At 45.6% G+C, this 14,208-nt stretch overlaps 1 protein-coding gene across 2 annotated transcripts in view; it reads left to right on the top strand.

Moving 5' to 3' along the window:
• PBX2 (PBX homeobox 2) overlaps positions 1–9,097 on the top strand; it is a 247,366-nt gene extending 238,269 nt beyond the window's left edge. The window contains exon 9 of one of the 2 annotated variants that reach the window (XM_086924519.1): positions 1,128–9,097. In XM_086924519.1, the coding sequence (XP_086780645.1) occupies positions 1,128–1,220 (93 nt within the window). In that variant the 3' untranslated portion in view covers positions 1,221–9,097. The remainder of the gene's footprint in view (positions 1–1,127) is intronic. The other variant, XM_086924520.1, reaches the window with a different exon arrangement.
• Positions 9,098–14,208: the final 5,111 nt, after the last annotated feature.

Genomic DNA, 14,208 nt, shown 5'->3' on the forward strand with positions numbered 1-14,208 from the left:
AGTGACCCTTTATTAAAGCTTTTAGTCTGCTTTCATCAACCCACCAGTGGAAAGGAGAACCTGGTACTGAACACCGCACTGAGTCCTACATAGACTTGCAGCAGAGCCAAGCACTTTATTCTAGGCAGACGCTGGATCTTGAGCCTGTGCCTTTAACATGTGGGTTTCTTAGGTCTGGTGCTGTGAAGGTGTGCACCTCCAATTTTAAATTTGGAGTGCAGACGTTTAGGGGATGCCTGAATGCGATAAGGTTGATCAGCTTCTTATAGTGCCTCTGCATGACTCAATATCCTTCTGCGTGGGGGTGGAGGGGGAGTGGAGTGGAGTGGAGTGGAGGGGAGGCATACCACACTCTGAGTAGGATGTAACTTGTTTTCTTGCCATACTGGCAAAAAACTGAGAGAATTCCTGCAGTCTTTTGAATATGGGACATGAGACTTGCTCTGGTCGGAGTCAGTCACTTCAAAATAGTTCTCTATATCCACCCCTCATTTACAAAATGGTAGCCTTTCCTCGTCTCTCACCACATCGTTGTGTAAGGGTTTGCCTTGGTTTAAGATGTGGTTGCACATTGATCTCACTAAGGAATCCAGCCACATGAAGCGGCTTTCTGTTCAATGATTAGGAAGCTGAGAAAGATGCCTCAAGCAAGCCTTCAGTCCTGTGATCTTTCGTGATACCTTGCATCTCCTTCCTTTCAATATCCAAGCAGTCAGTTATGTGGATTTCCTTTTGAGATCTTCAAGGTAGTCTCTTGGGCTATGTCACATATGAGACTGGACCCCCCAAATGTATGTTCCTGGTCTCTAGGGTCTCTTCCTTACCTATATTTAATCCAAGTAAAGTACAGTAGAGTTAGATGGTTAATAAAAAATCAAATGAACTCTCTTTGAATTGCCCAACTATGTCCATATCATTGATCTGAACACATATTTACAGTGATAGCAGACATCCATATCGCAAGCTTGAATGTTCTGTCCTCCGTATGACTTAAACTGTGCACTTTGGATAATGTTTACAGCGTTTTTATTTTGAACACTCCTCGCCAGCATAGACTTTCTGTATCATTTGCTTACAGCTCTCTTTGTTTGCATGTACATGATCGGTTTTCCTTCTGTCATTTCTAGGCTAATGGTGGTTGGCAGGAAGCAGCGACTCCATCGTCTGTGACTTCACCGACAGAGGGGCCAGGAAGCGTACACTCTGACACCTCCAACTAACTGCCTCCCATCTTGATGCGATAGGGATCCAAGGGCATCACAAAATGCGCTACATCCAACTTAACTTTGCCAGCCCTATGAAAAAGATTTTTTTCTGTTTTTATGGTGGCTGGGACACAAGATGGTGGTAATGTTAGGGGATGTGCTGTGGTATGATGGAAGGTGGAAAGGAAGTTTGCAGCACAGGCCTAGAGAAACAGACGTGTATGCATCAGAGCAACCTTCAGAGACTTTATTGGAAAGCTTGAAGGGACATGCATTACTGCAGTAAAGAACACAGCACCAGTTTGAGGGTCTGAAAGAAAGCAGGCACCAAGCGCTCTACACTCTACTTCAGCTTTACAAGTACCACCTCATTCTGTCAAATCTCCTTTCCTCACTTGGCAAGCTCCTTTTTGTTTATTATAGAAAGATGCTGCAAGGATTTGGCAATCTTCTTGGCTAACCCACAGTACTTTGCTGCACCCAGTTTCACTACAGAGCACCCAGAAGCAGCACCATGTATTCATGGAAGGCGGTGGAGGTCTTCAGTGGAACTGAACGCATGTTTGGGGATGCCATGCCGGAGTGTTTTTGGACATATAGAAGATACTTCCCTCTGGCGTCCTTCAGGTTCTCGGTGCCTGCTTTGTCGCAACAGGTCTGCAGTAGAACCAGCCCATTTAACATGCTGATAATCGTGTCCGAATTTTGAAATTCTCTTAAGCCCTATCCGTTTGCAACCACCTTTTTTTGGTCGAGGTGAAGTGGGTATCTCCTGCAGTTGTTTGTTACCTGGTTTTGGAGACACTGTGGGTAATTAGTGCAGTTATTTCCACAGGCTTTGATTTAGGATGCAGTGCCATGAATTATACTTTATTACTTGAATGTTTGAAATCTAGTACCTGTGGTAGGCGAGACACAGCTTCCCTTCAGTCCTGTCATCAGGAAGGCATTGGCGTTTCCACAATTAGCAAACAAATCTTTGAAATTGCTTTACATTGGGCGTGTTTTTAATTTTGTTTCCCTGATTTCTCCCGAATGGCTAAAATTCTTATCTAGTTTAATTTCACAGGCCATATTAACTTTTTCATCAATTAAGCAGGATATAGGGCGTTTGCGTTAGAACTGTGATGAATTCTGATTCTTTCCAGCAGTTCATCTCTCACCTGTAACTGAGAGTGGCAGTTGGGAGATGGAAATGTTGTTCTTTCTTCACAATTTCGGATTGGTGACCTGCTGTCAGGCCTAAGAAACACTACAAACCGCAATGTGACGGGGCTTTCTTCCTTGATTAGGTCTCCTTTTTATGGCATGAAGTCTGAACATCATTGAATGGTTGCTGGAGTGTTAGTTGGTGACAGGGTATCCCCTATTTGCAGCCTAAATCCTAATATAGATTCACATGCAGTTTGTTTCAACGTCTAGTTATTGGGCTTGGAATAACATCTTGTTTGTCTTACACTGCGGGTGTCCGTCACAAGGCATACGAAGAGCTGACTCGCTGTCATTGGCAGCAAGCTTACAATGCCCCACACTTGGGTGACGTCTTCCGATAGTTTTATCTACCATCGGTTTGGGAACATATGCGATAGCTCTGCAATGGACTGAATTATTTGGAAAACCAACACTTTTAAGGCTATTTTTGGATTTGTGTTTCTCACCATGGAGAAAACATCATGTACGTTGTATTATTTAGTAATAACAGTGCCTAGACATAAACTTGCATGTGTGGTGTAATCTTAAGCTGACACCCTGTGCTAAGCTTTAAAAATGTGGAGTCCTAAAGGTTGGGCTACCTATGCTGTGGCTTTGGAACATGTAGTGGTGGTGAATGTGTCCACCGAGGAGAGTACGGAGTTCGAGATCTCTGAAAAGACACGAACATGCATAGCATTTTAAAACGACGTCCTTAGGTCTAATCTAGTTATTTTTAGTCCTTCAAGGGAATGCAACGCCACTAACTTTCTGTAGGAACAGATATAGAGTCAGTTAAAACCCCAGAAATGACATTCCTCTAGTTCTTTGGAGTTTATGTACCACATTGGCCCCTTTAATCTGGAGGCATACAGAAAAAAAAATTCTGCTATTGACTCCGAAAGACTTTCCTGCTCTTCAGGTCAAAAGAAAGTGCCTGCTTTGGGACAGAATTTTTATTTTTATCATAGTAAATAGATCCCTCTACACCAAAACGTCAAGAGTACAAATTTTGATGTTAAGTTATCGGAAACTATTCCAAGCATTATTATAAGCTGACGTTTGAAGAAGCTTTTGACATAGCACATATTCTCTAGCAAGATGCTACAAAGAGGAAGAGAAGAGAATACATTGTCCAAATATTCACATGGTCCGGATCCTAGGTACAGTTGGCCTAACATCGCGATTACATGCTTAAAGTCCTGATTATGTAAATCCCTGTTCATTTCAGCTAAGGACTTAGTATAGGAACATAATGTGGTCACCATTGCTTAAGAAAATGTAAAATGAGACGCAGACCTTTAGTCAGTTGCACCTTCTCTGCAAGTTGAGTTCATTACATGAAATGCCAACGAAAAAGGCAGATGAGCTATATAGCAACATGTGGAAGAAAGGGTCCACTGTTGAATTAAAGCTATCAGGCATAGTACATTTACTTTGGAAAAATCAAGCTTAACTTGTAATCAACACAGCGCAGTTTTTGGAAGCAGGTAGAGCAGCAATATAGCTGTTGGCTTATTCAACTATGGAGAGGGTAGGCACCTACCCCATCTGCTTCGTAGGATTTTCATTGATAGTCATGAACACAAATTATATATCTATATATATATAACACACACTCACACACACACACACACACACACACTCTCTCTCTCTGTCTCTCTCCTCCCCTCCCCATTTCAAAGATCGATTGGGTGATAATGTCCATCTGATTGCTTGATGTTAGGACCCCTTCTGGTCGCCTATCAGAGGTTCAGTTTCTTTTTCCAAGACAATACAATGACTCTAAAAATCTATCAATTGATTGATTGACTATAAATATCAATTTAAAATCTGCATTGCAGCAGTTTGCTCAGAAAGTTGAAAAAGTATGAAGTAGGGATACAAGTTCAGCCTGATGCTCTCCCCGTAATCATTGAAGAATCTCTGAAGGTTCTCTATGCACAGCACAGTCTATTGCCAGTTTGCTCTTAGAGACAGCTCTTTTTCTCTGGCTATGTGAGCAATTGTGGCTTATGTGAGCACTGTGAGTTTTCGAGTTTCAGTTCTCATTTATATTAAAATATAATAGCTTTAACAGCTTTACTTGACATTTTTCAACATTTTTCATCAAGTGACACCAAAAGACCCAAATTCTTGTGAAGCTCTTTCCTCAAAATGCCTTCCCTTTTTCAGAAGTGCGCTTCTTTCAGCAGGAAAAAGGCAGTGTATGACCTCCCACAAGGTCTGGGTGGTATGTCTCCCAAAGATCCATCTCAAGGTCTCTAGCAGTGCACACGTTTGTTAATGATTATGTAATGTATTCAGTGATCTCCATATGGCAGGTTACATAGGAGACCCCTAAATTAACAGCTCTGGCCACTGAGACTGTTTCCGCAGGATCTAGTGTTGCCTCAGAAAAAGTTCATCAAGATTTTAGTGGAGGATGCACAAGAACATAAAGAATGGATGACCTTTTAGTACTTCATCCTTATAGTAATGTTCACAGATGACTCCCTTGCGGTGTGACGAGTTCCGATTGAGCGCAGGGCAGCTGGAGCACCTAGGACATCGGCGTGCATTTCATTGCACTAGAATATGATGAGTTAAAATAAGTATGGACACAAGCTATGCACTATAGCTCAGGAAATCCAGTGGGCCAAGCATGGGGACATGCACATAGCAGCAGAAAACACAACTAGGGGTGAGCAACTGACCTGCAAATATGCTAGTCAGTGATACCCTCCACTGTAGTGAATACATGCCGGCGCAAGACACGCCTGTTTTTCACATCTCTCATGATGTTGGCAGCACCATATTGGAAGTAGCCGCTACAGACAGTGCTCAGGAAACCTCATTCTATCTGGAGAGCATGTAATTGAGAAGCAGTTCCAGGCTCCTGAGATCCTATAATTGTCTGCAGCTGTAGACATGCAGACTAGTTCATTATGCATCCCTATAGTCACTGGGACTTTCCTCAAAGCCTTTATTACATCTCCCCCAAAAAGTCACATGACCTAATTCATTTATCGCCCAATGTGATGATGGGCATTTCAGGTTGATGACCTAAAAGACATTCTTGACATGTTTGTTTCACATTCAAAATAAATCTCTGATCAGTAAGATGCCATTCTGAGCCCAACAATTAGATAGATGTTAATTAATGGAGATACAAGCTGCCAAACTAATGTTACAGCTGCACAATATTTCTTCTTCCCTACTGAGCGAGGCTGGCACATAGAACTTTTTTGGGACCTGGAGACCTTCCATTTTGTGGGGGACAATAAAAGCCATAATAGTGTGGAGGAGTTTGTCACTGCTGTGGTATATTGGAACCTGGTGATCATGATGGAATAGAAACGGTCCAATTAGGAGTAATGACACGAGGAGGTCAGTCATAAAACCATGATAGCCGTAATGGTATGGGAGAGCTTTTAAGCATGCTGTAGGATATTGGATGATGAAAGCTGTAAAAGAGCAGGAGCTGGTGTTTTACCTGCAGTGCCATGAATAGGGTGACCGTTATTGAATTGGAGGAATTCCAGGGACCATAGTCTAAGTGTAGTTGAAGGCACTCCAGAGCTTCCATTCTCTGACAAGTGAAACCAGCAATGAACTGGGAAGCCTCTGGGGATCAGTAGCTGCGATGGAGTGGTGTGGCCTCTGTTCTGTGGGTTCCAATCCGAATTTAGATCATCACAGTAGTGGAATACCAATGGGGGGCTTTTGCTTTCAGTCTGGCATCTTAATTAGAACTACATAACAATCCTTCAATGCAACAAGAATATTTTCAAGTGTTAATTGTGTAACTCTAATTACCAGTTGTTAACTGTCTCTTTTCTTGAATTGGTTGCTTTCAGACGATGGCGGCAAGGCTTTGCAAAAGAGCCAGAGCATTTTGAGAGAATTTCCGAATTTCTTAACTCATTTGGATACATAAGACTGCATCCTATAACCAAATTCTATCCATTTACCCCCCATCCCACCCAATCCGCCTCAACCTCCAAGGAACTTACAGAAAGATTTTACCTTCAGGCTTCACTTACGGACAAATGGAGAAGCCTGCTAAGTGGTTTAGGTACTGTCTGGCGACGAGGCTCTAATTTATGTTTCCTACAACCTTCCCTACTTCTAAAAATTTGGCACCCGAGCCTGAAAAGAAAATGGCGTTTTTCCTTGAGTAAATGGGGTGTTATTTTTAAATTTCATGAATTGTAATTTTGGAACTTGTGCTGGTGTCAGCTGTGCTTATTATGGGTGGGTGAGATAGGATAGCTGTTTGAGGTTGTGCGGCAAAAGGAACAACCGTGGATTTGCATTTTGGTGGTGGGAAATGGCCACAGTTTTAACCACTATGTTTTTCTAGGGAGGATGCCAGCACATCTCCGTCCTTCACACTGTGGAGCTTTCTGCAGAGTTTTAAACTCTAGCATTTAATTACCCGTTTATAAAAAAGAAGAAAAAAAACTTGGTATTAAAATGGTTTGGTTCACTGTGTCTTAGTAGATGGCCAACCGGTTGGAACGTTTTTTTAAATGATGGGTCTTCCCTCTTTGAGTCCTGTATATAGTTCTGGGGAGTAAGGGGTGGGGAAACAATAAAAAAAAATGTGTACATGACTAGCCAATCAAAAACAGCTTTATTACCTCATGCAAGCTCATATAAACCAATAGAATTGCTCCATGATTTTAGAGTGCTCACATTACTACCTCTGAGGCGTGTTGCTGTGTGAACCAGGATTTCTATTTTCTTTTCCTTTTTTGGAAGGAAGGAGGGAGGGATAGGTGGGGGAACTTTGGATGGGCGGCATATTACATGGTGGTCTAGCAGAGGTGGGGGCAGTGAACGTGACACTTCTTGTTGATTTCTATTCCATTTTGGTTCCAGCATTCTTGCGATTATTTTATAGGGAGGCCTGACACAGATTGATATATCCACACCATGGGTTTCAGGAGTGGTGAAGGAGATAGTGTTTCTCCTTATTCTCCAGGCATGAGATGTATTTGACAGTAAGTGGGGGCGGGGAGAGCGAGAGGGGTATGATAGCCGTCCAAGAAAATTGCAATATTTCATTCACTTTCTAGATGTGCTCCTCCACCCTCCTTACACTCTGCTCCAGTGGATAAATGTCTTCCCTGAACATGGTCTCTTTCCTAACTTAGTTTTCCAAACTTGAGAATATGAATTTTGTTTCTGGAATGTTTGGTCTGTACTTTTCAAAGCAAATGCCCTCAGTTATGCCATTAATAAGCGTTTTCTGACAAAGGGCCTAAATGTTATTTGGCTGATGAAGTTTGGACATGCAGCAGCATGTGTTTTAACTCGCCTTGCCCTCCCTCCAAACATTTTGTTCTAAAAACTAGGTTCTCCATAAATCATGTGTAAATATGTCACAATATATTTTCTTTTGTATGGGGAGGGTGTAGTGGTGAAAATGAGGTTGTGAATGTTTTTCCTAGTGGAACATTCTTTTCTCTCTTCTATTTTGGATCCCATTATATTTTATAAATATATATTGGTGGCAGCTCGCAGAAATTTGGGGGTGATAGGCATGGGGAATAGAAAGTAGTGAATGCAAACAAGACTGCCCAAGTTTGCCTCTGCCTTCCTCCTGTGCACTGTCCGAGAAAACCAGGGTCGGACAGATGAGGATCAGTTCAGATTGCTATGAAACAGGGTTGATTTGTTTGTATAAAAAATATTTTTGTCTCTAAATGAAACTTGGTGGTCCCTGTTTTATCTAATCTGTGACCACAACAGGGAAACCTTTGAGCTAGAAAAAACTAATTGTGTAGGTGAGACAATTTGTATACCTCCAAGTCTCCCATCCTACACTGTCGTACGCCTTTCCTAGCAGGAATGAAAAATGTGAACTGTTTAGAAATTAGTGATTCATTCAAAAATGATACAAAAAATATTGAGCTGAATACAATCAGATGATGCGCCACCTCAGAGCATTTTAAGCTATTGAGGAAGCTGAATTAGACCAGGGTTATCTGCGTCTCTCCTTTACGCTCATTCCCTTTTGCAGAGGTGGCCAGTTCCACTGTTGCTGCTCGTGGGATGAGATGTGGCTTGTAGACATCTTTGGGCAGAGTGCAGCTAAAAATATTGGTCATTCGGTCTAGTTTGTCAACTGTGTTCTCTACAAATGAGCCCTGACTAACCAATTTCTCAAAATTGGGTAATCTCAGTTATACACAGCGGCAGTACTATTATAATGTTCTAGCAGCCCATCTTCAGCGAACAATTGTAGAAACTTCATCTCTTTATCTGGCAATATGCTGTCTACATTGCCTGTCTCACAAGATGTGCTGTTTTGACGAAGTGTAGCGCAGAAAATATTTTGAGACATCCCCTACTCCTAATAACCACCTTCAGGCGGCAAGTAAACTTTGGGCTTGCTGCTGTACGAATAGGGTGCGATGCTTCCATACCCAACCAGGTAAAGGGGGCTGGGATGCTAGAGAACTCCAGATATATCACCTAATTGGAATCATTCCTGCTGTGAGACTTTTAAGAGCTTCTTTTTTTTAAAACAAAAACAATGCGAATCCAAAGTGGTTGTCTGTTTCTTGTGGAGGGTGGGTTGGGGAGGGTTAGCTTTTTTTTTTCCTTTCTGACTGTCTGGTTTTATATCCTGTCTGGGGACGTTTTGTCTCATTCTATTGATTTTATTTTTTTGTGGTGTTTAGAAAAATAAAAGTAACGAGATACATCGACTTTGGACTTAATTATCTTTAATAAACTGATCTGATGTTTACATGCTGATGGAGATTCTTGAGGGATTGGGTGTTTTGTATGCTAACTGGGGAGGAGGCATTTGTTTAACAATAGCTTTTGGGGGTAGATGGTTCATTAATGCTGCAGGATACCAGCAGAATCATGCATCACTTTGAACTTCATTCCACAGTATTGGGATGGGCATTGTAAACTTTGCTGAGCCTCGTCTTGGCGCTGTCCTTGGAGCAGATTGACAAAGGTGTGTTGACCGAATGTGTTGTATATCACATAAGCTGTGCACTCTCTTTCTGTTAAAGACTTCTAGTCGCAGATATCTTAACGTCGAATATTCCACAGGTGTCAGACTGGATCCGGAAAATCTTGGCAGTGCAACCGTGCTGGTAGGTGGCGCTGATCGGTTCAGCGTTGTCCATGTGATGTGGGTGGTGCGTCTAATGGTGCCACCCGAGCATGCTGATATCCGTTTCTTTATGTGACTCTTTCAACGCCAGAAGCATGGAGCCAAGTTAGGAGGTGGATTTTACACGGTGCAGAGACTAAGGGCCTAGAGGGACCTTTTAGGTAGAGACCTGTTTGCAGAGGCTGGGAGCGTCAGTAAGGAATCTACATCTAGACAAAGATTCTGCCAGATAAAGCATTCTCGAAGGTAAGTAGCTTGTTCAACTAATAGAGACCTCTGGCTGCAGATTCCTCACCTCAGAATAGATACCAAAGCAATACCTCTCCAGAGGTGGGTCTGCAAATTGCTTCAGATCAAAAAGTCATGGACGACTGAATGGGCAAATTGCCTATCACGACAGCCCTGATTGTCAAGTCAGTAGTGTTTGGTGAATGTGTGCATGGATGCCCATGTTACAGCCTGACAATGTCCAGGACAGGCGCTCCGTGAGCTAACGCAGTGGTTACAGCTTTGGCTCTGTTGTAATGAGTCTGCAAGTCCTTGGAGTTGTTTTTGGGCCAGTACATAGCAGATCTTAATGCAGAACACGATCCATCTGGAGATGGTCCGTTTATGTGCTACTTTTCCCTTTGCTCCAGTAAACCCAACAAAGAGCTGGTCGTCCACCCAGTGTTTTTTAGTGCTATCAATTTAGAACATCAATGCTCTTTTTGGCTGCAGGGGATGGAGTCTTTCCTCCTCCTTGGAGGATTGAGGCAGAGCAAAGAAGGTAAACAGTGTGATGCTTTGATTTACATGGAAAGGTGTCACCACCTTTGGCAAAAAACAGACCTGTTTGGAAGAAGTTGGTTTGGGAAGAAGCAGGTGCTAGAGCAGGGACATGAGCCTGGAGATGCACCTGGTTGAACATCCAGGTATTCAGTTTTTTGCGGAAGTCGAGGAGTGGAGTGGTGGTCCTGTCTCGCTTCTGCGTATGCAGGTAATTTGTGCAAGGCAGAGAGAAAGCGTAGGTGTCTGGAAGTTTGTGAATTTGGAGTCGGTCGTTGGGGTAGGCTGGTCCTGTGTTGTGGAGGGCTTAATAGGCGTGAGTGCTGAGCTTAAAATTTGTAGCTTTTTCTAGATGGTTAGCCAGTACAGTTCTGCGATGTAAGGCATATTGTGTGCCTTTCTAAGGATGTCTAGGATGAGTCTGGCAGCGGTGTTCTCAATGGTTTGGAGGTGGCTGGAGATACCGACAAATTGTGCGTTGCCGTAGTAGTCTGCTGGTCGGTAGGGCCTGGGTGACTGTGCGTCTGGTGAGCGTGGGGAGTCATTTGAAGATTTTGGAAAGCATTCTGAGGATATCACGGCGTTGACTTGTTTGTTCATCGATAGCCTGTCATGAACGATGATGCCAAGGTTTCTGGCATGGTCTGTGTGTTATGTTTGCATAGATTTTTATAATATAGGGTGCCTAACTCTGTCAACAGTCATTTAAAGAAAGTTTCACCTAATCCCTTGACCCAGTCAATTATGTTCGAGGCATGTGGGCTGCTGAATTCATATCTGTGCATAGATCGCCGCCTAGTGTTGGGTCCGGATGATTGCACATTGTTGTCCTGGAAGAGTCTGCGAAGTATCACGAGATAGGTGGCTCCTCCCCTGGACTACAGTGCGCATGGGCATCGACTCCATCCCCAGATTGTTTTTTTCCGCCATTGGGTTTGGATGTGTTCGGTTCCCTCTGTCGGAATCGATAGTTGTTAACTTACTTTGTTTAAGACCAAAAGGTCTTTAGGACTTGCGTCGGTATTGTCTCTCGTTCGGGTTCGTAATTTCCTCGGCTCCGAACCGACATTGCCCTTCCGCGTGCTTTCGGCGCGGACGGGCCTACTCGACGCTCCAACCTCTTCCATCATGGAACGAAGTCCATTTAAACGGTGCCCGGTGTGTGCCTCGAAGTATCCGCATATCGATGTACACCCGGTGTGCAACAAGTGCTTGTCGCTGGACCACGACGAGGCCAAGTGTATGGCCTGTTCCAAGTTCCGGTCCAAAAAGACACTCGAGCTGCGCGCCTGGAGGCCCAGCGATCTGCACCACCTACAGACCTCTTCGACGCTGAGGATGTCGGGGACGACGCTATCCAGGAGATCACAGAATCTAACCCAGCGTCGGAGGTCGAGGACGACTACGACGCGGAGGACGAGGATTTCGATGAAGTCATCGAGGAGGTAGGGGACGACGACGGGGCCCTTGCCACCGTAGAGGATAGCTCGGACGAGGAGCTTCCTCGGACTGACTCCGGGGCCATCCGCCATTATGAGGCCCAGGTCGAGGGATCGCCTTCGGGCCTTACCCAAGACCTTGATACCCGTCCCACGGCTCCGCCTTCCGGCCCGGCCACGGACATTGATACGGCGCCACTCCCGGTACAGCCAAAACCGAACGTGAAACCAACGGTCTCGACGCCAGACGTATCGAAACCGAAAGCGCGGATCCCGCTGGTCGGGCCGAACACTTCGGAGGCCTCGGCGCCGAAGAAATCTAAAATGGCCGTCGACCTCAAGAGCCACGCCAAAATGGCCGACCCAAAGGCTACTGTATCGAAGCCGAAGGTTAAAGGGACCGACGCAGCTGCATCGGCGCCGAAGACGGTCGACTCGATCCCAAGAAGCAGGTCGACAACCATAAGAAGTCCACTCTCGACACAAAGAAGCGGCAGGACGACCCCAAGTCCCTCACGGCGTCGACTCCGAAGAGCGCATCGTCGGTCGCCACCCCGAAACCAGCTGCAAAGACTCTCTCGAGCCGGCGCGTCCCTCCGCCTCGTTCACTAAGAAGGTTACGGAGTCCCTTCAACGTATTAGGGAGGGGGCCGCAGCAGTCGAGCCAAAGGACCCTGTGCCGCCCAAGCCTCTAGAGAAACCGGCGAAGGCGCCGACGCCGATTCTTTTCACCTTGCCACCAAAGACGGCGCCGAAAGCTTTCGCAGCGAAATCGGGGGCCGGAGGGCCCGTGAAGGTGTCTTCGATGCCGAAGCCATCGTTAGTGGTCCCTGGCCCACGGCAACGACAACTGACAGAAGAGGAGCGTCAGGAAGTTTTCATGGACGCCAACAAGGGCAGGCTCTCTCTCCTCAAGAGAAAGATCACCCCTGAACCACAATTAGAGCCTTAGAAGATTCCACTCAAGAGAAAGATGGACTCTGCTGGTGCCTCTGCCTTTATGGAGCCCGTATCACCACAGGCTCAAGAAGTTTCACCCACTCAATCCCATGTCGAGGAAGGTGACGGCAACGACGAGGATGAGTATAGCGATCCCGTCTACTCAGACCCAGAGGATGTGACTGAACCATGGTCTGCAGGTGGCGATCCTGGGGACCCGCATTCAGGGCAGGAGCCTCAGCTTTTCTCAGCCAAAACTTCCCCAACAGAGGACTCTGCGGCTTTCAATGCCCTCATTGAGAGGGCGGCAGCCAATCACGACGTCTATCTCCATGCTGACCCAGTGGACGTCGACTTCCTCTTTGACACCTTTTCGGTCTCTGAAAAAACTGTAAAAACTCTGCCAATGCTGAAAGGGGTGTTGAAACATTCGGCTGAGGTGTTCAAAGAGCCCACCCGGGCAAGACTCATCAACCCACGAATCGACAAGAAGTACAAGGCAGCGCCCACCGATCCTACTTATATCAAAGGACAGTTGCCTCTGGATTCCCTGGTTGTCTCCAATGCACGCAAGCGAGCCAACTCACAGACTACGGATGATGCTCCTCCCCCAGACAAGGAATCAAAAGTGTTTGAAGCTTCTGGGATGAGGGTGGCGGCGCAGGCAGCCAACATATGGCGCATATCCAACACACAGGCGCTACTAGCGCGTTATGACAGGGCACACTATGATACTCTAGAGACCCTTTTACAGCACTTACCCGATCAATATAAAGAAGCGGCAGAGATGTTGATACAGGAGGGGAAGCTTATCACCAATGCTTCCATTAAGTGCGCTCTGGACGTGGCTGACACTGCCTCGCGAGCAATTAACACTAGCGTTCTGCTTCGTAGACATGCATGGCTAAGGATATCTGGGTTCAAGCCGGACATTCAAACTACCATCTTGAACCAGACGGTCAACCCAGACCACCTGTTTGGCCCCGAGGTTGATACCACCCTCGAGAAGATGAAAAAGGACACCGACACTGCGAAGACTATGGGTGCCTTGCAATCCCAGCAGTTTCGGGGTGGGTCCTTTCGTCACTCCAATAATAGAGGCACCTCAAGGGGTCAACTTTCAAAGTCAACGCAATTCTACAAAAGCAACACCCAAACTTCTTATACCAACAAAGGTCGGGGTGGATACCATGGCAACAACGTCAAAGGCAGAGGACGGGGGAACAACAGCTCCAGGTCCTCCACCGCCAACAAACAGTGACGCCTTGTCACTGCCCCCCGACCACGCAACACCGGTCGGGGGGAGACTCCAGCAGTTCCTGCCCATGTGGAAGTCCATCACCACGGACAGGTGGGTCAGAACACTTATCCAATACGGTTATTGTCTGGAGCTCACATCCACTCCACCCAACATACCCCCAAAAACCGTCCTATGTCCGGCGAGCACTTGCACTTATTGCAGCAAGAAGTCAACGTCATGCTGCAAAAAGGGGCAATAGAGCTCGTGCCCTTGCAGGAAAGAGGTGCGGGAGTTTACTCCCTG

This window comes from Lissotriton vulgaris, chromosome 5 (assembly GCF_964263255.1).
Source record: "Lissotriton vulgaris chromosome 5, aLisVul1.2, whole genome shotgun sequence".
Classification (NCBI taxonomy): Eukaryota; Metazoa; Chordata; class Amphibia; order Caudata; family Salamandridae; genus Lissotriton; species Lissotriton vulgaris.